The following is a 26,567-nucleotide window of genomic DNA, read 5'->3' as shown; positions in this document are numbered from 1 at the left end:
TTAACAAGGTGTTAATGAGATGTGAATGAGGCCGGAACTCCAACTTCACTCAGCATTGCCCTTCTCCAGAACTGCTGAACCTATAATTTATGTGTTTCATTTCCCAATGGCAGCTACAATCTGTTAAGCCTCTGGTGGTCTCATCTTGCAAATATATAGCCCAAGACTTAGACACAGACTCAAAGGGTGTTTCCACATAGATTTCTGAAATCCCCTTTTTGGATAGCTCACTCTCTCTCTGAAACTCTGTGCCATCAAATTCATTTTCTTCTGCTGCCCCCAGTTTTTATATCTGCCACCTCATCTCAGTGAGACCACCATGCTCTATTTGGACACAAGCTCTGTGAACCTCTGTTGGGAAATTGTTCCCAGACAGAAAGTGGGGTGATAACAAAGATTGGTTTGTGAGTATCCTTTTTTTTTAGTCATGCTCTGCCTGCTATCCATTACCTAAAAACAATTCCCTCATACAGTTTGTTTAGTTTTATAGTTGTTTACTCAGGAATCCTCTAGTATTAATTACACCATCATGGTCAATGGCCATATTGCCCTCCAGAACAATTTTTCTCATTACATTTCTACCAAAAGTGTTTGAAAATCTCTATTACTTATATCCATGCCAACTCTAGGTTTTATCATTCATTTTAATGTTTTCAGATTGAGTTTTATTATGTAATATCATAAATCAAATATGTATACATAAATCATATATGTATACTAACATTTATTGGGTACTTTCCCAGATTATGTTAGTACATTACAAATAAGTCAATAATTTTATATATTGGTAGAAAATGTGTTATTTTATCTAAACTTGGAGAGAAATGAAAAACTTAACAGATTTATATAAAAATAATTTGGTAGCTTCCTTTTTGATAAATATAGGCAACTACCAAGAAATGAAATAGGTTAAGAATTATTTTGTCTCTCATGATTCTCAAATGTTTGAGCAGACATGTTTCTTCTGTAAAAGCTTATTTAATATGCAGCACTTCCAAAAATTGTAAGTCTGTGGTCTGATGTGGGAAATAGCATCTGTATTTTTAGTAAACAACCTAGGTGACTTTCAGTGAGGTAATCTGAAAGCCACACTTTGAGAAACTATTCATATAATTGAACATGATTCTAGGTGCTAAGGAGCCAAGTTAAATTAATGGTAACAGCACATAAACTTGAAAGTCACTGAGTACTAAATGTTTCCCACAATGCCAACAAGTATTGTATCTTTCTGAAAGGTTCTGCCATAAAGAAACCTGCTTAAATTAGGGGTTTTAGTGAACTCAGGACTTTCACATTTATATGACCCTACAACTCTTCAGCATCAACACTCTTTGAATGATTCTGATTAGACAGCTTTTGTTGATACTGCCTTTCCAAGGGCTCCCCTCAAGTAGAGACACTCGAGATGCCATTGATGACCAGTGAGGGCTCTGACCAAGAACCCCAAGGGCTGAAGCTCTAGGGGTCAACATTGCAGCTCTTCAATTATCTATTTTAGGCTCACCACTTGAAAAACCGCTAAATGTGAAAAACTGTGCTAAATGACCTAGTTTACAAATACTTTAAATTTGCCTAACAGGGGCACATGCATGAGTAGAATTGCCACCTCTTAAAAGTAGATTCAGTTAACTACTAATAAAGATCTTGAAAACTCCTGATTCGATTTTATTGTCAAAGTTTAAAAATCACTATTAAAAGAATGTAGTATCAGGTCAATAACAGGGAAATGAAATCTATTAGGAATGGGTGTTTTAACATAAAATATATCAACTGGTCAGATCTAATTATAGAAACTAACAGTGTAACATGTCTAGTCATACTTCTTTCATATCTACAAAGCTTTCATTTGCCAAACATAGATTTTGCAGTTTTTATTTTTTGGCTTTAAAATTATGTTTCTTTATTTTAATAAACAAGCGGATTCAGAAAATAATAATAATGGAAGAATTGTCATTTAATAAATTGATTTTATCTTTCGTAATACTGATTTTAATTAATAAATACTAGAACCAATTCATATACAATAATTTACCTCTAAAGTCATGTACTGGTTAGCCTATGTTGACATTTAGGGGCACTATGGTAAAGACAGAGATAAAGAAGGAAAGGGTTGAGTATTTGACTTTGGGATTTGTACATGTGTCTTTACAAAAATGAATAAGGTTGTTTCTTAGCTGGTACAAATTGCTATTTATTACCTACACACAGAATCAGCACTGGCTACATAATTTTTCAGGGCATAGTCCAAAATGAGAATTCAGGGTTTCTTGTTAAAAAATTATTAAGTTTCAAGGACGTAACAGCAGAACATTAAATCGGACATGGCACCCTTCTGAGCACAGGAACTTGTGTGACTGACTGTGCAGCTCATAACCCATGAAGCTGGCCCTGACTAGATTACTCTTATAGGTTAGCAACCAGGGGAAAGGGTCTAACGAGATCTGATTGAGGCAGTGTTCCCCCAGATCCCTAGGCGACCAGAAGCCCATTGGCAAGGAGACAGTTTGGCACATTGGTTTCCAGGGAAACCCTCAAAGGACTGTAGTTTAAATAAGACCCATGAGATAGATATACAAATAATGATTCAAATGACCTACTGGGTAAAGAGCTATGTTTCACTTCTTTGAGACAGCCGACACTTTCTGTAAGCTGATCTGTTGGCTGGAGACAATGGAAAGGTTTAAGGATTGTATTGTTATGCTCCCTCATACTAGAAAGAAAAAAAAAATTCCTGGATAGTATAAAATATATAAGGCAGGAAGAAAGCTTATCTGGGGAATTTTCTTTAAAGATTTAATCAAACAAAAGAAAATTAAAACCATGAATGTGGGTTGATGAGTCTACTCTGTTATCTTTGTGCACAGGTTTACATCACGCAAATAACTTCTAATATCTGTCTTGCTTATTCACAGAACAATGCTTTAATGTATTCAGGGTATCTCTGTTATTCACAGATGAGGAAATTGAGATTCAGTAAAAGATAGTGACTGCAAAATGTCAAAAGTTTAGTAATTGGTCAAGCTACAACTAAAAAGTAATTCCACTTATTGAGGTGTACTATGTGCCAGACACCATGCTAAGCAATTTCCATGCATTATTTGTTTAATTTTTATTAGTCAGAACTCTTTCAACTGAAAGAGACCACATACGTTACTCAAACTAGTTAAAATAATTGTTTTCTTTGTTTAACTGAAAAGTCCAGAAGGCAGCCTCAGCGAGCTGAATTTGTGCTAAAATGATGTTGTCAGGAACTTATTGCACCATCTTTCAGTTTTGCTTTCCTCTGAATTGTTTATTCTCAAATAGAATATCTGCATATGGTAACAAGGATGACTCCAGCACCTCCAGATTTACAAGGCTTTAACACTCCTGATCTCAGAAAGAAAGATACACCCACTTACCTAATTCCCAGGGAGGACAGGGCCCTGACTTGCTTCTAGGCCCACTCTTGTGTGAATCACATGGCAGAGGGATGCTCTTATTGGACAGCCTAAGTCACATGGTTCTCCCTGGAGCTGGAAGAGAATTAAGTCATTCCTTAGTCTACATTCCTCATGTAGACTGAGAATTAGGGAGGTGTTATTTCCAAATGGTGTCTCAGGATGTTATTACTAAAAGAAGGGGAAGTGATTCTATGTAACAGATACCTATTACAAAAGCTATTGTTGTTATTTACATTTTACATACAATCAAATTGAAGATTAAAGAAAAAAAGGAAGTGACTGTTTCATGGTAGGCATGATTCCTTCCCAAGGATATGAAAGCAATATCCCAATTCTGCAGAACAATAAAAAGGATTTATAGTTGTTAGTACATTTAAAGAATACCATTCTTACCACCGACCAGAAGGAAGGCATTTGATAACTATATTATTATCTTCAAACGAAAGGGTACAGACAGGGCTTTCTGTAGACATCAGTAATTGGAAGTTTTATGGCCATTCTGGAATGCATATCTCTCAATGACTGTTTAATGGGAACACACTTACTACTCAAAAAACCCATAAATTCTAGACCATGAACTCTTGAGTCCTATGCCTATTTATCTTTGCGTCAGTGCTGCCTGACTCACTAAAGTCACTCAATAATTTCCCGTTGAATCAATGAGTAAAAAAAAATTGATGGAAGACAACCCAAGTGTACTTATTTACTTAGTAGTGAATGATACAAACCAAGGATACCTCAAAAATATTTTCTATGTAAGGAACTGATCATTACCAGCAAAGCAAATGATAACTAAAATAAGAAAAAGGCAATAAATAAAAGTGTTGTTTGGGCTTTTATTGCATATGAGTCAAAAGCAGGGTTTGCATTAGTTTTTATTAGCTCATTTTTATAGCTCTTCATGTAATATTTTACAAATGGTATAAAGTATGTTTGTTGCAGGTCCTTTCAGAAGAAAATGATGATTTGTGTAAAATTTTGTTCTCATAGTAAGTTATAATCTTATGTAAAAATGGAGCCAGTTGTCTCATTTGAGACAACTTAATTATTTTCAGTGCTGATAGTTTTATCTTTGGGAACCTTTGTAGTCAGGATTACCAAATTACTCACAAATTTGCTTTAATTTCACATTGCTAAATCTCAACAGGTTTCTTTTAAACCTAAAATTTGTGGGATTTGTATGTAAAATTTATGGGATCTATGTACACATGTGTACATAGAAAATGCTTATGAAACTATATGAGACTATCTTAATTATAAATCTTGATATAAACAATATTTTCTGTATGTCTTACATTTGTTTGGGATCTCTATTTTTGGCAATCTCTAATTGAGTAAATTTTTTTATTTTCATTAATTTATTTGACCCACGTAATTTCAAAATTTCCCCTACACTCTAAGAATATCCAAAGAAACATATCACCAAATGATTTAAAAAAAAAGTGAAAACAGTCGAATTATTCTATGAATAGGTGTCCACACCTGAAATAAAATCACAGTTTTGTTTCTTCTTTGAACATTATTTTGAATTGTAAGTGAAATGTCTTACCATGTCTAAATTCTCTCATAGCTCATTTGATAGAAATCAAAATGTCAATTTTCCTGTACTAGTGATGTATAGTACAATTACTATATAAATATATTTGTAGTCGTCTTTCTTCAGATAATGAAATCATTATGTGTCCATGTTAACAAAACAATGGGAGTGTCACTTTATAATGTTGGTTTGGAAGAGTCATAATATTAAGAACCAAACTTATATTATATTTCAAGAATACACACTTGGTTCAGAACTTTTGACTTAAGACCTTTGGACATTCTTTCCTTCTCTCATAGTTATGACTACACCAAAAACGTGCAAAATATAATTTGTTTATATTAGTTCCTTTTGAATTGTATGTAATCTCAATTTCAACATATGATAATTGGAATAAATTCAGCTTATGGAACATGGTAATAGGTCAATATATACAATATATTTTTGATGACTCAAAACTTATATAAATAATATTCCAAGTTCTAAGTCAGTAGTTTTATGTCTAAATATCTTTATTTTCTTTAAAAAAGTATTACAACATCTCATTGTTTCTTTCTTTAATACAGATCATGGTACTGTGCAAAAGGTGGTTGTGCTTCCTACTAACAGCTCTGCAAGTGGGGAGCTCATTCTGGAGGAGTTGGAAGTCTTTAAGGTGTGAACATCTCTTCTATTAATCTCAGAACGTGCATGATGAATAAAATTCTTTAATCTTACAGACACTTGGAAAGAAATATATTTGATAAAAAATCAAGTAAATGAATGTTATAAATTTTTGAGGATAGAAAAATACCAGATAAAATGAGAAATATAGAACAAATATTTTGGTGAAGTATTTTCTTGCATTTCAAGTTATCTTAGCATAAAAGGATTAGTTTTTTTTTTTTTTTCAGTTATCATCACAACTTGGTGATTTTGGTCATCATTATTTTTAAAAAATGAGTCTTAGCGGTCAAGGTCTAGAAGATTTTACATGAAAGGGCTTTTATCATTTGCTTCGCAAGTCACTGAAACCCACATGCTTTCATATGATGATGGTTAGATAAGCTTTCTCATACTTTTTTAGCCAGTAATTTAAGATAAACTGTTTTGTTTTCTCTTGTTTTATTGCTTTTAATTCAAATGTCACTCTAGTTAAATAAAACAAATCTCTCTTTATCACTCAAAACTTCATATTCTATCAGAACTTGAGATTTTATTGTATTATGTTATTCTCTATGTCCTCGAATATGGGATTAAAAGAAGAAAAGCAAACAAACAAACAAAACCCAAAAAACAAAATACAGCAAAAAAGGTACACAAAGGGGAGTTCAGTCCTGTAAGATCTCACTTGATGAGGACAGAGTGCCTGTTTTTATAGCTGTGAGCCAGGAGAGGAGATTTGTGGCATCCTGCCATGCCCCTCCCTGCTTCCAGTGTTGTCAGTGGTCACTGTGGTTCAAGTGGCCCTTTTCTTCTGCTTTTGGAAAGATGGGTGAAACACAGGAGAGGAGCTATTAGAACTGCAAAGAAACTTTGGCATGGAATCAATCCTGCTGCAGACCACTATTTCCAGCTAAACCAATGAAGAAACAATGGCTCAGGGATAACAAAAGACCAGAGTCAGCCTATAACTGAGTAAAAGTAGTGCTTCAGAACTCCCAGGAATAGACTATTGCTAGTCCTGCAAGTTGCTTTGCTTAGTTGAGTGGACTCAGAATGTATTGCCTCATTAATATACATTCCCACGGTCACCAAAAACATGGAATTTATAAGCATATAGATGGTTAAGATGTTAGATGTTGCTAATAAATTTTCAATGTAAAGAAATATATAAAACAATCAAATCAAATATGAAATCTGGGAAACTGGCAAATTTTCCAATATGTTATTAAATTTATAATTTTTAATGCTAGACTCACTTTGGCATAAGTTTCTTTGTGATTGGTACATTAAAATTATGCTCATAAAATAATGTTAGCTATATTCAGTGCTTTTTTCATGCCTTGTTTTGTAAAGAAATTTATTGTTTTACTAGATTAGCTCAAATCACATTATATATAAAATATTTTTTCTCATTGAATCTAATAGGGACAACTCTGCTGGCCAAAATAATATAAATAAAGTGCCATATCCTGGAGTTTTCTTGAAGATAGCAAAAATGTCATATTGCAGCACTTCATTTTTAATGCTGAAATATCTTTTTTTGATTATCGGGAAATGTTAATTAAGTGAGATTGACACAAACCCAAACATATATGTTACAGAATATTCTTAAAAGAAATGTGAGTTATTCTGATCATGTGCTAACTACTTATAGTCTGTTATATGAGTTTTGCTGTTGTTATCATCATGAAAAATAAACTCTCAGTGGAAAAATAGTCAGTCAAAATGCATGTGGATGTCAGCCCAAGAGAGAGACTAAAAAACGTTTGCGTTTTCTTACTGCTGCGTGTGCCAGTGATTGATATGGCTAAATCAGGAGACAGTTACCGAATACAGTGACTGTCTGCAGCATGGTGTTTGTGTCACAGTTTCTGAAGTGAGGTAAAAATAATAGGGTGTGTATGATACACTGTGATGTGCTCATGAGGAAATAATGCATTTAAACTGAAAAAATTTCTTAGCTAAGCGTCACACTGATGTACTGCAGAAAGCTCAATGTAACTTTTAAAAACCAGGCTCTTCGTTGTACAGTGCAAGACCGTAATCTCTTCCTTCAGTCCTCTGTTCATATTTTCTGAAAATAAGTCTAGTCTCCCTATACTTAAACTTCGATTGGAAGTACAACTATTAGTAGTTGCCTAGGTGGTTTTAAGTTGCAACATTTCTATGTGTGTGTGTGTGTGTGTGTGTGTGTGTGTGTGTGTGTAAGGGATGATCAAAAATTGTTGCAATTGAGATTTAAAGATATCACTGTTTTCTCTTTTTAAATATTCATAAGTACATGGTACTCCAAAACCCAAAATAACTGTGGGTCCACTTGATTTTGAGAGCTTGCTCTCACTTGAATTATTCAAATAAAACTTAAGGAATCTTCATCAGTTTATCAGAAGTCTAATTGTTAATCACTAAAAGGAACTAATAATGTTTAAGAAGTTATGAATACATTGATTTTCAAAAGGATTACTATTTTAGAAAATTCTTAGGTCCTTTCATTCACATTTATCAAAAGATCTTTTCTAACAATATTTCTTTGTTTGCAACAATGAGAATTAATTAGTATGGTTAAGCCTAATATGTCTTTCCAAAACAACACTTGGCAGGTGAACAATAGAGTCTTATGCAAAATGCTGTGTTATGGAGGAATCAGATGGGTATGATTCCACAGCCTCCCCCATCTGACTACCCAGATCCAATCCTGAGCTATTCATTGGATTCAATAGTCCAAGATATACTTTTTTCAATCATCTCAAATTTCCCAAATTTCCTCTCAAATTTTTATTTATTTCTAATGCACATATTGACAGAGGTGTTATAATTACTATTTATTTTTACTTGACACATATATTTGAAAAATCTATCCTTAGTCCCAAAGAGGGAAATGTACTTCATAGGCAAGTATATGCACATATACTTCCAAAGTATGTGTGCATGAAGAGAAAAATGATAATTTCTTCAGTTTTAATAGAAAAGAAAAATTTTGAATGTAAAATCCTTTTTAAGGATCATTCAAGCAACTAACATGATGTTCTCTAATCTTTTAGAATCATGCTCCTATAACAACAATGAAAATTTCATCCAAAAAGGTAAAAACTAACCCATTTTTATGTTCTTTGCATATTAAAATGTTTTGCTATTATGAAAAAATATATTTTATAATTTCTGAGAAATTAATTTTAGTATTAACAAAATAATACTGTTTAAAGTACGCCACAAAGATCACCTTTAATTTTAATGTAAAATGTACTAGCTATTTGTAAGAGACTGAACAGGCTTATTTTTGTATAAAAGGCAGTCAGAGCAGAACATATATGCAGCAAGATATTTCAACATTTTGTATATCCTATATCCTCAAATATTACAGTAGATGAAGCCAACAAAAATACTAGTAATCTTTCTCAAGGAAGAATTTAGCATAATGTTTGGGCTACTATAACATCACAACATTCTCAGGAGCTTGGAATGAGTAATTAATCCTCTTTGGAGTTCTTGCTGCTGTCACATGTTTGAAATGTTCAATGCACTCTTGTGTGCTTATTTTTAAGGAAATGCTATTTCCTAGGTTTATACATGTCATCAAAAACAAACAAGCAAGCAAACAAACAAACAGACAAAAACCCTGCAAGTTCCAAATCAAAGGCCTCAGGATTTGGGAAAGAAATGTTGATTTCTTCTATAATTATCAGAAATCTAATTAATCTTCTAATTCATGCCTGCACATGCAAATATACAATGAACATGGAAATGAAAAGCCCAATTCCAATCTGTACATGTGCAAAACCTTTCCAGCCCCCAAAGTTGTTATCTTAAAACAAAAATTTTAAGGGGAGGAGTAACATGGTCAAAATGGAATCGGCTTCAGAGTAGGATTGTCATTAATTTGAATCTCACCCTAACCACTAAATACAGACAAATCATTTAACTTCTCTGACCTGAGTTTCTATATCTGCATCTTAATGCCTTTCTCACAAATGAGATAATTTATAGAAATTGCCTAAAATAAAGTGGGTCCCTGGCAAATGCTATTCTTAAGAGCCTGAGACTTATTTATCTTGGAATACAGAAAGAAAGGTTTTATGTGTTAGCACAACTGATGACATAATTTTAGTGCTCTTCACCATATTTATTTAGTCTGTTACAAATGCAGTAGTATTCCATAGTCAGTCTTGTGCTCTTTTCACTTGACTAAATTTTATGAGGAAAAACAAATAAGATACAATGGAGCTAAAGATCTCATCTGTAAAAATGTTTGTATGGTGCATAACAAACGTTTTCCCAAGTAACATGAAACCATTCGTCATTTTGCCTAATGTCCTAGGGAGCTGATCCCAAGTCAGAATTGTCTTTGAAGTCAGCAGGGAAGCCCTTTGTTTACAGTAGTTTAATGGAAAGAAAAAGTATCAGAGCAAAATTCTAAATGAACACAAAGCCATTTGGTTGCCATAGTAGTCCTTTATACAATTACAAGTTTTACTCTATTTATAGTTCACATATTATGTCTGTTTTCAACACCCCATACTGTAGATAATTTAAAATATCTCATTAAAACAATTAGATTCAGGGGAGGGATAATTATTTGACTTTTTGGAATTTATTTGCCCAACAGCATACTGCATTATATTTTCAGTATGAGAAGTCTACAAATAGTTAAAGACATCTTATTTATTTAAATAACATGAATTTTGTACCTTTTGTAGTGCTCAAACTATTTTGTTATCTATTTTATGCTCTTTTATTTTTAAATTTATTCTTGCATTCCATGTAACAGAAAATAGTTGGATTTATAAAAAGATACTATCTAGAATGAAACTACCTTTGTCCTTTCCTCAAATAAACTAGTATCCTTAAAATATTTTAATGAAGCTGATATATTCGGTATATTATTCATTAATTTACTCAATAAACACTTATTTCAAATGTCTGTAGACAAATGGTTATTGTCAAAACATGCCATTGTTTTCTTATAGTTTGAATGTCTCAATTGAAGATCAATTAATTTCAGCACAATTTCTGAAAACCAATTAATCTGAATAAAATAATTACATTAGACATAATATAGTGTGGTGAGATGTGATTAAAATGATCGATTAGAACTGAAAACGTAGATTGGTAGTTTGTTAAAAGTATTTTACTCTACTGTTACCATTAATTAATATTCACTGAGCACTTACAAGCCAGAAACTATTCCAAGTGTTTTATGTGGAGGTAGCCTTTACAACACTTATTTCTTGCAAAAACTCTATAAGGCAAGAACTTTATTATCCCAATTTTACCAGTGAGGAAGCTGAGATTCAGAAAAGTTACACAGCAAATTTGTAGCTGAGCTGAGATTTGAGTCTCAGACCAGGAAGTCTGCCTCCAGAGCTCCAGAGCCTGGTGGACTAATGGTGTCCCCACAGACTTAATTTTTAAATGAATATGTATGTAAGGGGGGGTGTATCTTGTACATGTTCCCTCACATCCACATCTATTCAAGTTCTAGCTTAAAGATTTTATGCTAACTTGAATTATGTAATGTCAGTCCTTTGGAAAATAGGAAGTGTCAATTAAAGACTCGTTCCTTGAACTCCTGGGAACCATTTTATCCACAGCTAAAGGAATTGGAGCAGCATCTTAAGAAGCTCATGACACTCTACAAATGAAGGAGGATAAAATCTTTATTCATGAATTCCTTAGGGTGATGAAGATCACTGGATCATGCAGAAATTTTAAGACACATTTCAATATCCATATTGATATTCTTCTAAATAATTTTAAAATACATTTAAAGAGTAATATGCCACTTTCAAAGGCATGTGACCAAAACGTTCTTTCATTTTATCTAATACTTACTATCTACTATTTTTTCTTCTAAATTTAAAATGCTCTTTATTTTAAACATGACTTTTTCAAGTTTGCAAAGTAATGTGTTGCCAGACTTGAAAAATAAGAAAGCTTCCTTGTGCTTTGCCAGGAGACAGCATTCAAAGAAAAAAGAAAACATCATAATTTAAGTCTGTAGTATATTAGCTTAAATCTGAGAGAACAATGAATCCCAATGTCTAAAACACATTACCATTCTACATGGTGCTCTGAGGTTTTTTTCTTTTTTTCTTTTTTTCCTTTAACAGGAAAGTGGTAATGTTATAGGCATATTAACATAGGAAAAGTCTATTTATTTTGGCTTTATACCATTCTATGCTTTGCTTCACGTTTTTAATCTGTTTCAAAATGATTCCAAGGGTTTGTGGGCGTATATTGTAATATGTTCCTGCTGAAAGTCTTCTTTTAACTTCTACATCTGAAATAAATCATCATTCCTCTAATAGCAACAGTTATATGTGAGCTCCAATGAGGGGGTCTCCCAAGTGTCTCTGCACCGCTGCCACATCTATGGTACGGCCTGTGCTGACTGCTGCCTGGCAAGGGACCCTTACTGCGCCTGGGATGGACATTCTTGCTCTAGGTTCTACCCAACTGGAAAGCGGTGAGTACTAAACATTCAGCTGAAAATCAAAATCATATCACCGGACAGTACAGAAGAAGTCCTCCACATCATGAGAATCAGTTCCATTGCTGCGTTCATACAAAATGACACTAAAATTATTAGCTATGTTTAGCACCACATAGTCTTTGAATAAAGAACATGGCCATGCTTTATAACTTGAGACTCTCAAAGTTATGGGTAGCTACATAGTACAGTACTTTGGAAAGATTCCTTTTTCCTTTAAAAGCTCCTCTGTAACAACCCCCTCCCCCAACAACCCATCAGATATTTCAAGCAGCATTTAGCTTTTATTTCACATTACCTAATTTATGGCTTTTTTTTTTGTTTTGTATGCTTAATTCCTCCTTCCTAGGTTTTCGATACACTGCTTAATTATCTTATAATCAAATGCTTGTCCTAGTTCAAGCTACTAGAGTATTATTCCAGTATGGGTCCCCTAATTTGCTTTCAAAACCTTGATGATTAGGCTTTACTATTACAATGGTGAATGTGTGATGGCTTGTTAGGTTAAGACAGAAAGACAATCTGAGGCAAGGCACCTTTCATCCAAGCAAAGACTTAGGCAGGAAACTCTGCACCAGCTTGCACCAAGTTGGAAGGGACCACCAATAGAGAAATTAATTATAGAACAAAGAATATGAAGAATTCAGGGTTGGCCAAGGTCATAACTATTTACAGTCAGATCATGATATGGATCATAATGGGTGACAGAGCAAAACCTATAAAAATTAGGGTCAGCAGGAGGGAGCAAATAGTAGCAGCCATGAAGACCAATAATCTTCCAAAGAGAGCATTGGAGTGATGGTGTTTCATAGCTTTTATTCTCCGTAATGGATACATGCCTTTAAGGAGTTTGACAGATTAAAACAACCCTAGCACTTCCACATTCCAAGAGTATTCTGATCCTTTTATCCATTAGCTCAATGATTATTTATCATGGAACAAATATTTCCCAGGCATTTTTCTAGATACTAGGCATATAATATGGAAAACAACAACAAAAGGGTAATAATCTCTGCCATCAGGAATAATAAATTTTAGAAGGGGAAGATAGAAAATAAATAAAAAGGAAAGCCTCTGGTATATCAAATCATGGTAAAGTCTATGAACTTTACAAAAACACAGAAAAACATGTGGGAAGCAGGGATCTGCGATGTTAAATAGGTGGTCAAGGAGGGCTTTCTGGGGACATAGTATTTGAACAAGGACCTGCATGCAATAAGGAATGGAGCCAAGGCATTTTCTGGGAGAATCACATTCAAGGAGTGTGCTGGGATTATTCACAAAGTAGCACCAGAGCTGATGAGGCTATACTGAAATGAGAAAAAGGAAGGGTGGGAAGAAATGAGGGCAGAATGTCAGATGACATAGGACTGTGTAAGTAATCAAAAGGCTTTTATTTAGAGTGAAATGGAAAATGAGGGTTTTTGAGCACATGAATGATATTATTTGACTTTTGGTTTGAAATGATCACTGGTTGAATTTAACTTGGATTTAAGAGGGGGTGGGTAGGGGCAGAGGTGGCAGAAGCTGAAAAAAAAGAGGCTACCATAATAATTCAGGTGAGATATAATGGTGGCTCGCGCAGGCATGATAGAAGTCGAGGAGGTGGCAAAAAGTGTCCTGATTCTTAGAGCTCACAGAAGCTGTGGGATGCTTTGGATGTGGGAGGTTAGAGAAATAGAGAAGTCAAAAATGACTCATTGATCAGAACTGAGCATTAGGACATATGCAGATGTAATTTCCTGAAAAAGGAAAGCCTGTGGAAGGAGAAGGTTTGTAAGGAGAAAGATGATTCTAAGTTCATGGGTTAATGGTGCCTATGAGATATTCAAGTAGAGATGTTGAGTACTTGGCTACAAATATGAATCCAGAGTATAGAGGAGTGGCCTGGGCTGAATCATTTGAGAGTCTTCAGTATTTACAGACGTGGGAAATAAAAAGAACTTCCATTCTTTAAACCAGAAGTCTTTGGTATCTGTATTCAAAGATTCTGTGTTCTTCTATGTTATTTTAGGAGTTGGTCAGGAAGTCTTCTAATTTCTACATTAAATTTTGAGACCTCATTACCATGCAATTCTCCATCTTTGCACGGGGCTGGAGGTTTGAACCTGGACACAAAGTGTGAGGGAAGTCAATTCCATCTGTAGTCTCAAATAAAGAATGATTTTTGTGGCAACTGTTGGTATTTTTTTTTTACCATATTTGTTTTGCACTCCCAAATATGATAACAGTGATATTTAAAAATTACCATAACTGTTCATAAGGCAATATATTTTCTTGATAAGAAGCTCTAAAAATAAGCATTTACAATACCTGGAATACAATCTTCAGTCTATTAACAGATTTAGTGCTTAAGAAAGCTGAAGCAGTACACTTACCAAGATACCAAATGGAATCTTCCCATAGGGATACAAGCCTGTTATGTAAGGTGATGGAATTAGAAACCAGTACTCATTTCCTGCAAAGACCTTGGCTTTGGCCATCAAGCATTTCTATTTAACAAACAAAGAACATTTCTCAAGTAAAATTCCATACTATATATAGACTAGCATTGCATATTTGAGATTTTTTTACATTTCAGATGTTTTTGCTGAAATATAAGTTGGTTCATTTGTTTGCATATTCTTCCACCTGTTAAAACCCCACTTATCCTTTCTGAGATGTGTACTTAAACAGAGATTCTATAGTGAAGATCACAAATCATGATCTTCATCATGTCTTTTTAATAATCAAAGAACTGAAACTATCCTGCAGTTCTTTAGTATTACATTATCATACCTGGTATTAAACCATGCATCATGTGTTGAGAAAGTCATAATTATTTAAAGAACTATCTTGATTATCTCTAGCAGCATCTTAATTCCACCATTAAGAGCCATAAAATTATACAGATATATAATTATACACACACACAAACACACACACACAAGATGTGCCTGTACTTAATCATGTTCATCTCTGGTTAGCATGCTAGAAATTTCATTAAAATATCTATACTATTTAAATTCTACAGATTATTTCCAAACACGGTTAAGCATATACCTATAGTTAGTGCAAAACACATTTTCTGAATGAATTAACTATTTCCTAAATTCTCATATGCAATATTTATTTTCTTTAGAGATTAAATGGTAATAATTAAAATGATTATTTGGAGTATATCCCATACTCATTTCCTTTAATAGTTTTAACGTACCTGGTTTGATTCTAATTGCACTATCTAACTGGGACAAAAGGATTACTTAGAAGAATTCATAGGAAAAACAAAGAAGTACAACTATATTTGGAAATCAATGGAATCCATACTTTGACATCATAAAGTTGTTAAATATCACTGGCTGAGCAGTTTCTCTTTCTTTAAAGAACTCGGTCATAAACGATAAAGCATTTTTTTCCCTTACACTCTCCCTCTCAAGTATCTTAAACACGTGTGCATTCATTTCAAATATTGCAATTTAGTATCTAATGTTATTTATTCTGGATTCAGACATGTAGTTAGATACTGTAAGACAAGATAATCAGTTCAGTATTCAAGTAAATGTATTTTCTATACTAGAAGAAAATGATTTATTTGTTTATCCAAAGGAATTGACTATAATGGATGAAACACTGAAACCCTGAGCCAAATCCCAAATCCTCCATGAATATTATATTGCTCTGCTTACCAGCCTGCTTTTGCAATGCTATATGAATGGCTTAAAGGGAATTAGTACATAGAAAAGGCTCAGATGCCTGTTTTGCTGATCTCATCATTTAATGCAAACCATAGTAACGTTTTTCTGTATTTGAATGTCTAGAAGCTGTGTGATACTATAAATTTAGATTGCCCAGCTTGAGAGTTTGTATATATCAGTAAACCATTACATAGTGCTGATCACAGGACAATAAATTGTTTGAATGCTATTGCTTTCTAGATGGCTGAAAATGCCCAGGTCAGCTATAAGAATCCTCATGTGGTACTCACACTGTATAATATATACACTCTCAAGTTGGCTGGTAGTAAACAATGCTGTGACTTCAAAATACAGCAAGAGCAATGCAGTGAAAACCCGATATGGGAACTTTTCTAGAATATAGTATTAATTATATAACCCGAGATAAGAGTAACTAGCACTTCCACTATGTTGTGTGTATGATTATATAGAAATATGTAATTGGATAAGGATCATGTAACTTTTTTAGGAAAAAGATACTTAAATGGTACAAAATTTTATACCTATAATTTCATAATAACATGTATACAATCTATTGTGTACATAGAGTAATAACTATTTTCTGTAATCCTAAAATAAGTTTATTTCATTATTAATGACTTTTAGATTAATTTTGCTTTTGTAAATTTAATAATCACTGAGTGATTTTAATATTTCTGTTCTTTTTGCTGGATATTTTAGTTTATCTTTAAGGGTAAAAATATTAAGAAAGCCTTAAAATTTAACCTAATTAAATGATATGCTCATTCATATATATTTTTTAGCACTGACAGTAAACAAACAATTTAGCTCTGTACTCCCAATATTTAAGAAGAGTACCCTTCCTTCTTGCTTATAGCAGTATGCATATCCATGATGTGTTGCTCAGAGGATTTTAGTTGCTCTATTTTGATTTGTTATGCTGTATAATACAATTGAAATTAAGGTAATATGTGAATCTAGTACTCAGGAAATTAAATAATTAGAATGCAAATAACTTAAAACTTTTATTTAAATGTAACTAAATTTTTGAAATGCTTAAGCTAATAACACATAACAACTAAATACAAAGAATGAAATTTGATTAGATCCTGGATAAACTTTTAAAAATCCATGACGGTTGTTTTGGGGACAACTAGGGAAATTTTAATGTAGAATGTGCATTAGATTATACTATTATATAAATGTTAATATATTTAGTATGATAATGATATTGTTATGTAGAGAGATTACTTACTGTTGAAATATACATGCTAAAGAATGTGAGGCTGAAGCATTATCATATCTGCAACTTATTTTCTAATGGTTTTCATATATGTGCATACACAGTATATACATGATATATACTTACGTATGAGAGAGAAAAGAATGTATGTGTCAAAATATAGCAATTAGTGAATCTAGGTATGACAGTAGTCATTGTACTCACATATCCACTTTTCTGTAGTCCTGAAATTTTTAAAAATAAAAAGTTGGGAAGAAAAGGCTTATTCTTGTAAATAAACCAACCATGTTACTTAACTTTGCATTAAATGTCCCCGTTTTATTTCTATATCACTCATTCCTGAAAAGTTTTAATATACATATCTAGAAAGTGTTAGAAAGTATTGGCTTTTGTAAGAAAAGCATGTTTATTTAAGAAAAAACTTTTGTAAGAAAGAAAATGCTAGTGAGTTTATATTTTCGAGGTTATCATTTTAGAAAAATTTCGATGGATGTCTCTAAACTAAAAATTTACACTATTAATTATAGAACCTAGCATTTTCCCTGAGAAATGCATATAATGGGTCATATCCATTCTATCACAAATAGTAGATGTGGAGGACCTGAATTTATTCAGATTGAAAAACGAAGATAAATACTCTATCATTGATACATTGAATGAGAAATGTCAGATAGCTTCATAAGATCATCAGACTGATTTTTTTATATTTTTATGAAAGCTTATGCAAGCAAAAGGTTGTGAAGTTAAAAAATGCAATGTTTTAAATATGGTGTAATTAACAATGATAATTTGAAGTCACTTTTATGTATTTCCACACTTGTAGAAGGAGCCGGAGACAAGACGTGAGACATGGAAATCCACTGACTCAATGCAGAGGATTTAATCTAAAAGGTATTAAAAGCAAGCAATGGTCAATATTGATAGGATGCTCCATATCACATTTCAGTAGGGGAAACATTGTGATAGATGTAAGCCTTTTATTTTAAAGAAAGACTCACTGTAAAAATTTTTGGTGTTCATGTATGGTAACTACAAATTAAACATTATTTGTATGTAGACTGAGAACAGTGAAAAGCAAATGTCTGGGAGCATGTGTACTTCAGGTATGTTATATGGTAGGTCTTTCACAAAAAGAGTAACTACAGATTTTCCCAGCTCTATTTTCTTTCTGGAAAAAAAATTACTTTTTAAAAGTTACCATTGAAAAACACATAGAACAGCACTTTTTATTGTAGTATATATACATATCATAAAATTCACTATTTTAACTATGTTGAAGTTTATAGTTCTGTGGCATTAAATACATTCACATTCCAACTCTTGGCTATTGTAAAGAGTGCTGCGATGAACATTGGGGAACAGGTATACCTTCGACTTGATGATTTCCATTCCTCTGGGTATATTCCCAGCAACGGGATAGCTGGGTCGTATGGTAGATCTATCTGCAATTGTTTGAGGAACCTCCATACCATTTTCCATAGAGGCTGCACCATTTTGCAGTCCCACCAACAATGTATGAGAGTTCCTTTTTCTCTGCAACCTTGCCAGCATTTATCGTTCAGAGTCTTTTGGATTTTAGCCATCCTAACTGGGGTTAGATGGTATGGTACATCTATACAATGGAATACTACTCAGCTATAAAAACGAATGAAATACTGCCATTTGCAACAACATGGATGGACCTTGAGAGAATTATATTAAGTGAAACAAGTCAGGCACAGAAAGAGAAATACCACATGTTCTCACTTATTGGTGGGAGCTAAAAATTAATATATAAATTCACACACACACACACACACACACACACACACACACACACAAATGGGGGGGGAGAAGATATAACAACCACAATTACTTGAAGTTGATACGACAAGCAAACAGAAAGGACATTGTTGGGGGGAGGGGGGAGGGAGAAGGGAGGGAGGAGTTGGTGATGGGGAGCAATAATCAGCCACAATGTATATCGACAAAATAAAATTAAAAATAATAAAAATAAATAAATAAATAAATAAATACATTCACATTGTTGTGTAACTATACCACCAACCATCTTCATATATTTTTCATCTTCCCAAACCAAAACTCTATACTCATTAAATACTAACTAAACATTACCTCTTCTCTTCAGCCCTTGGCAACCACCATTCTACTTTCTTATGAATTTCACTATTCTTGGTACCTCATAGAGTGGAATCATGCAAAGTTTGTCCTTTTATGACTGGCTTATTTCACTTAGCATACTGTCTTAAAGGTTTATCCATATCGTAACATGTGTCAGAGTCTTCTTCCTGTTTAAGACTGGATAATATTCGACTGTATGTATATACCACATTTTCTTTATCCATTCATTTGTCACTGGACACTTGGATTGCTTCCACCTTTGGGTCATAGTGAATAATCCTGTTATGAACATGGGTGTACTACAGAGCCTTAGTACCACTGACAGTGCTGCCTTGTGTTTTACAATTAATCTAATCCCTTCCTTCCCATCCTGACATGAAGATACCATGTTATTAAACTTTCACCGTTAATCTCCTCCCTGCATCTCAACCTCACCAACCAGAATTATCTCCAAGTAGACCTTGCTCCTGGCTCACCAAGGTGCTACAGATGTACTGTTTTTTTAAAAATTAACACTGAGACCTCTATTTCTAATTCTTTTGAGTCTGTATTTTCCTTTCATAAAGAATGGTGTTCTTGTTACTAACGAGGAGCAAGGAGCAAAGTAAGACAGATTTTGCTTAATTGTTCCATACATCTAATTGGGGAAATAAATCCAGGTTATCATTTCTCTATTTACTGGGTATTTTATAAACATGTGTCAGTTCCCATTAATAGTGGTAGTAGTTGCAGTGGTAATAATAGTGGCAGTGGAGGTAATGGCAAACAAAATGTTGATTCTGACTTTGTGTCACAACCTGACCTAAGTGCTTTTTTATGATTATCTCACTTAATGCTCAAGAAACTATATTACCCCTGCTTTATGAAAGAGGATTCTGTTCATCTCTAAGCTACCACATGATTATACTAAATACATTACCTATTTGAATACTTTTATTGAAGAATCTGTGTGAAAATATTATAATCCAGGTTTTAGAAATGAGTAAAACTAAGCACAGAGAGATCAAGAAACTCATCTAAGGTTAAACAGCCAGTGGTGATGAATCAAGGTCTTACCCCAGGTTTCTGATTCTGAAACTGTGCTCTCGACCACTGCATCCCACCGTGACCACAGATGACTATCTGCCCTTTGTCACTGCTTCTGAATTTCCTCTATACCACACTGAGTATGAACTTTAGCAGTGGGGTAACCTGGCTTCCACATTGGCTGGCACTCACTAACTCTCTACCTACAATGTATTTCCTCATAATTCACAGCCTCAGCTTGCTCAGCTATGAAAAGCTGACAAAAATCTAACTCATGAGAATATGGTAACAAATTAGTTTCCAAAGTAATATTAAGTACTGTCCTTGGTATAGACTAATTCTTGAATAAATGTTGATTCAGTTGTCAACATAGCCTTGATGAACTTAATAGTCTTTCTGTCCTTCCCTTTATGTTAAACAAAACAGGTAATCAATGTCTAACAATTTGTTTGTTAAGTGATTATCACTGCCACAATTTTACAGAGAAAAAAACATTCATAAAGGAGGATATGCCCTAATTCCGTGTTTCTCTCTCTCTCTCTCTCTCTCTCTCTCTCTCCATTTATTTTTGCTTTTCAGCATACAGAAATGCAGCTGAAATTGTTCAGTATGGAGTAAAAAATAACACCACTTTCCTTGAGTGTGCCCCCAAGTCTCCGCAGGCATCTGTCAAGTGGTTGTTACAGAAGGACAAAGACAGGAGGAAAGAGGTAAGTGTGTGCAGCCAGCAGCAATCAATCAGGGCTTTGGAATGAGCATTAAATCACCATTCCTCAGTGAGGTTCAGATCAAACAGAAAAGGAAAGGCATGCGAACACCCTTTTATGTCTTCGCGATAGGTGCCACCTTCTTTAAAATCCTTTGTCCTTAGAATTGATGGATTAATTAGAAATCATCTCTGCTGCCCACCTCTATAACATGGTGATTGAAACAAGAGCTTGGGCACTAAGATGGTGGCATTGATGTGAGGAAGCATTTGTAAAAGAAACAAGATGTGTGCAAATCCAGAAGCCAAGTTCTCACACAGCAGCACCTTTGTGTGATTCACAAGATAAAAGGGAGCTCTAAAAAAAGTTCAGTTTTCCTTAGCAAGAAATTATACTGAGCTATAACCTTTATGGCAAAGAGCATTTCTCTGCTGTGTGGTAATCTGTTTCCATTGCTTTATTATTCATAACTCGTGTTTCAGTTAAGTAATACAGGGAATCATTGTTTATGGGACCATTGCCTTTATTTAGTGATATGGGGGAAGAAAAACGGATTTTCAAATAAAAGGACACTTACTGTAACCTTTCAGTGATCGGAAAGAGCTGTTTTAAAAGAGAGACATTGTAAAATGGCATAGGGTCATGGATTTTAAATAATGAGTTCCATAATATTGATGTCACGTTGTCCTGACAAATGAGAAGTAAGATATATACTTGTATATATAAAGCCTTAGGGTAGTCTAAAATGTGCTACTATCAGTGCATCATAAAGTCTGATGGGGCTAACAGGAAAATAGAAGCTTCTGCATTTGTGTGTATTCTTCCTCGTGAACAATTTTGTCACTACATATGAAGTTAATTAAGTCTATGTAGAATGTATGCCATCCCAAGCTATAGAGCACAGACACTGCCTCGAAATTACTGAGATAAATGTTGGCTCCCTGTGAGAAAATACTTTCCAGCTCTCAGACTTGCCTATACAAAGATGTTATAAGCCGCTTAGGAAATTGTGTGTCCCTTGTTACTGGAATATTCAGCCATAAGTGGATGACTTACATAAGAAAAAAGTGGTTCTCATAGAAGTAGACAGTACAATAATGGTTACTGGGGGTGGGAAGAGGAGAAGAGGTGGACTAACAGCTACAAAACTGTGCTACCTACCCTGAGTGAATCATTGTGCAGTATATGAATGTATTGAAACAACACTGTACCTCACAAAAATGTACAAGTAAATGTTAAAATAAAATTTATCATCAAAGAAGTCTTGAAACTTCTACTGTCTAATTAATTGTAATTTTTTTGAGTGGATTATTATAATAATTGCTTTGCAAAGTAACCTGGGGTAGAAGTGATAAAGTATGCTGATGATTACCTTATAGGAGCGAGTTCTTAGGCTAGGGCGTGAGCACGTGGACGTGAACAATCCTTCTGGGAAACGTCTACCTGTATGTATGTGAATAGGTAACTAATACTCAAACAGGGATTAACTAATATGGATAAAATAGTTTTCTTTCATTCAGTAGAAAGTTCAATAGAATAATATACAAGTGAATAATCTTTATATTTTTTCTGATTTAAAATTTAAATAAATAAATATATATAGGTTTGAAAGCATAGCACAGAAATTAATAAAATTTTAAATCTCTCGTGATATTTCTAATGTTCTATTTCACAAAGCTTAAGAATGTGGAGACTCATATATTACTACCTTGATTTTTCTTCCAATCTCTAAAACTACAAATGTAATAATTTAAGATTACCATAAAATTAACTCTAAGACAGTTATAAAAATCTGTATTCAGAATTTAAGCATAGCACAATTTAACTTATTCTTTTGTGTGTGTGTGTGACCGGTAAGGGGATCGCAATCCTCGGCATGGTGTCGTCTGCACCACACTCAGCCAGTGAGCGCACCGGCCATCCCTATATAGGATCCGAACCCGTGGCCTTGGCGCTCCCAGCACCGCACTCTCCCGAGTGAGCCACAGGGTTGGCCCTAACTTATTCTTAATTTGGTTAAAAAGCTATTAATATAGTCTTAAATTTATTCTGACTCTCACTATTTTAGGCAAACATACGCTTGTTTCTCACATTATTGATATGTAAACATTAAACCTTTTTTAAAAAGTAAGACAAAAGTTTGTGGAGAAAGTGCAAACAGTTCATACTGAATAGCGTAAAGACTAACAGCCCTCCTCCACGTCAGTACTTATTTCCACTTCCCAGAGTATAAGGTTGCCAAGAGTTATGTATTCAATTGTTATATATTTCTCCAAATTTGCTCTATAAATCTCCTCCCCTTCACACACACACACACACACACACACACACAGCACTTCATCATCAGTACCTGTGGAGCTGCCTCATTTTTTGCAGGCTACATATTTGATTGTATGAATGTACCTTAAGTGTTTGTAAGCCATTACTGGTTAGGTTATTTCTTGTTTTTCCTCTTATCAAAAACATCATGTAAACAAATATCTGCATACTTGTGAGAGTATATCTTCTAGATAAATTCTTGGAAATGAAATTGCCGCACCAAATATTATGTACATGTTTTATGTATTTTATCAAATTGTCCTCAAAATGCTTTTCCCAATTTTGCTCAAATAGGAAAGGCCTTCTTTTCATTAACTCCTGAGTGCATTTTACAATATTTAAATTATTTAGGCACATTTAAACTTTAAAATTTAAATTAATGTCAAAACCTGTTTCATCACTTCCTCCTTATAATTCTCTCTCTTTTCTGGGTCTGTCTTTCAGTACTATTCTTGCCTTTCCGTGCTTTTGTGTGGGGTAACTTTTTATCATAAACAATCGATTTTGATTTGGATTTTAATAATAAAATGTCTGTGTGCACAGAACTCTGTCATTTAGAGAACCATTTCATATGCATTACTTTATTTTGATTTCTACCAAATTACTTTTTTCCTCAGTTGAAAGAGTATTCCAGAGTATGCGTGTCAAGGAACTTCTCACCACTTAGGTTTTTATCCGCTGATTGGCAGTACTATGGCTGAAACTTTAAGGAAGATAAATTTCAAGCACTTAGCTGATATCCAGCAAATGATTATTTTTCCAGTATAAGCCTGTAAAGTAATTATATTAACCCATAACTTTTTATTATCTTTTCTTGGAAAGTAAAACCACGTACAAGACTTACAAGACAATGACATTCCAGCTTCTTTTTAGTCATTCTTTAGTTTGGGATAATTGGAATTGACCTTTGATAAAGTTCAAAGCTTTGCCTCTGCTTATATATTTTTTATTTAAAAGAACATTCATTCATTCATTGAAAAATAAAATAAAATTCAACCCTTTAATTGTGGCTTCATGCTTTTATATGTAAGTGAGTATTTTTGGAAAAACAAAAGATAAGAACTCCAGGAAGAAATAGATATTTTAAATTAACTGTGATTCTGATTCCAAAAGCAGCCAAAATTTGTGCTTATATATGAAGAAACGACTTCTATGCAGGGGAATGCACTTTAAGCTAGTATTGCCAATATGAATAATACCTTCACCCACTCCTCAATAGACTCAGCACACATGTGACAAGATCTCCCATGCCCCCCCAAAAAAGGCAAAGAAACTGAACAAAAATTTGTGTCCACTGAGAAGGAAGTAATTAATTAGTACTCAGTGCTTTTTCCTAATTTGTGGAAGTCAAGAATATTCTGTATATATTAGTCATAATTTCTTAGAAAATATAACATGTGGTTTTAGGAATTTTAATGTGTCCTTTTTTAGGTCAAGCTAAATGAACGAATTATAGCCACTTCACATGGACTCCTGATCCGCTCTGTTCAAGATTCTGACCAAGGACTGTATCATTGCATTGCAACAGAAAACAGCTTCAAGCAGACCATAGCCAAGATCAACTTCAAAGTTTTAGATTCAGAAATGGTGGCTGTTGTGACTGACAAATGGTCCCCATGGACCTGGGCCAGCTCTGTGAGGGCTTTACCCTTCCACCCAAAGGATATCATGGGGGCATTCAGCCACTCAGAAATGCAAATGATTAATCAATACTGCAAAGATACTCGACAGCAACATCAACAGGGAGAAGAATTACAAAAGATGAGAGGGGACTATGGCAAGTTAAAGGCTCTCATCAACAACCGGAAAAGTAGAAACAGGAGGAATCAGTTGCCAGAGTCCTAATATGTTTTTCCATGGGGCTTATGCTTCCAGTAACAAATGCTCTGTCTTCAGTGGCTAAATTTGAGCAAAGAATCTTGTCCTTTACCCATGAGAAATTCCTGGAAAATGGTGATGACTCACTCCTAAAGTGAGTTTTCCATGAACTGAAATGAGCATGCATTTTCTTGTATGATAATGACTAGCACTAGACACGTCATGGTCCTTATGGTGCTTATAAATATTTAACTTAACCCAGATTTTATTTATATCTTTATTCACCTTTTCTTTGAAATCAATATGTTGGCTACAAAACTAGAATTGTTACATCTCCCTACTGAATTAGGGCCATAACCCTGTGATACTCCTTCTCTGCTTTAGGGTTTAGATTTCTAATTGTCAATGATTTTATATATGAAAAATTCCAAATTCAATGTTTTCAAATAGTAAAAGTCATATAAATGCATGTAACAGAGTGGCTAGCAAAAGAAATGTAGACTAGACAGAAGACAGGGAAAGAGCATCTAAAAGTTGTATTAAAACATAAATGATTCATAAAGAGAAAATTATGAATTTATATGCTGCCATGAAACATATTATTGTTGTTTTTTTAAGATTGTAAAAGGTGTCAGTTGCTGATATCTCTCATCAATATTTGTTTCCTTGTTTCACAAAGATAAAATGAATAACCTACACCATAAACATCTTTAATGGGAGTTCTATCAGTGAAGCATTTAAGTTTATGTTCTTACGTTATCATCTTCCAAACAAAAGCACTTTCTTTTTTTGGAAGTTATTTAAGTTATTCTACATTCAGAGAATATAATCTTACACTGTTTAATTAATTTCTATTTTTGTTCTAATTTTCTAGTTTGTGTGGCAAATTAAACAATATAAGAAAAAAAATTTAAGTATCAAACTTCTATATGAGTGAAACCATAGAAAGAAAAATCAACGTTGAAAATGCAACTTTATGAAGAAGAATTTATAACAAATGTGGCTAGTTTTTATCTTCAATAATCAAGTTCAATGATTAACTCTTGCTTTTATAAAACCAATCTCAGATATCAGGCTGATTTTTAGGTCAACACTTCATTTTTTTGTTATCTTTTGCATGTGATGGAGAGGTGCTCTTTATATCCAGAGAGGAAAAACCAATATAATATGAACAAAAATAGGCATTCTTTCTTTTAAAAGAATGTTGGTACATTCAAAGATATTTCAAAAAGTTTGTGGAAAGTTAGAATTAAAAGGTACTATGAATCTTTCCGTAAACTTTTTGAAGTACCTTGTCACAGGGGTACTGCATCTATGTTCACTGGACTAGAAATGTAAATGTGGCAAGTTTTGTGATGGATAAAATATTTGTCTTCTAATTGTGTATTGGGGTACTTTTATTAGAACTATTTAATATTGAAATTATTTTATCCAAATAAAAATTAAATGGAGAAAATATGAAAAATTTCCTCATATGATCATATTTCTTTTACAAACACAACTTTTGCTTTTTCATTTTACTTTCTTTTTAAGACATTTTCCTGTTT

The 26,567-nt window shown here is 33.6% G+C and overlaps 1 protein-coding gene across 1 annotated transcript in view; it reads left to right on the top strand.

The window, feature by feature from the left end:
- Positions 1–25,817, top strand: part of SEMA3C (semaphorin 3C) — a 162,726-nt gene extending 136,909 nt beyond the window's left edge. The window contains exons 13-18 of the mRNA XM_063099746.1: positions 5,547–5,635; positions 8,667–8,708; positions 11,931–12,088; positions 17,853–17,920; positions 20,756–20,886; positions 24,634–25,817. Of these exons, the coding sequence (XP_062955816.1) occupies positions 5,547–5,635; positions 8,667–8,708; positions 11,931–12,088; positions 17,853–17,920; positions 20,756–20,886; positions 24,634–25,047 (902 nt within the window). The 3' untranslated portion in view covers positions 25,048–25,817. The remainder of the gene's footprint in view (positions 1–5,546; positions 5,636–8,666; positions 8,709–11,930; positions 12,089–17,852; positions 17,921–20,755; positions 20,887–24,633) is intronic.
- Positions 25,818–26,567: the final 750 nt, after the last annotated feature.

The sequence above is a fragment of the Cynocephalus volans genome, chromosome 6, assembly GCF_027409185.1.
Source record: "Cynocephalus volans isolate mCynVol1 chromosome 6, mCynVol1.pri, whole genome shotgun sequence".
Taxonomy (NCBI): domain Eukaryota; kingdom Metazoa; phylum Chordata; class Mammalia; order Dermoptera; family Cynocephalidae; genus Cynocephalus; species Cynocephalus volans.
This window is presented reverse-complemented; position numbering and strand designations above follow the sequence as displayed.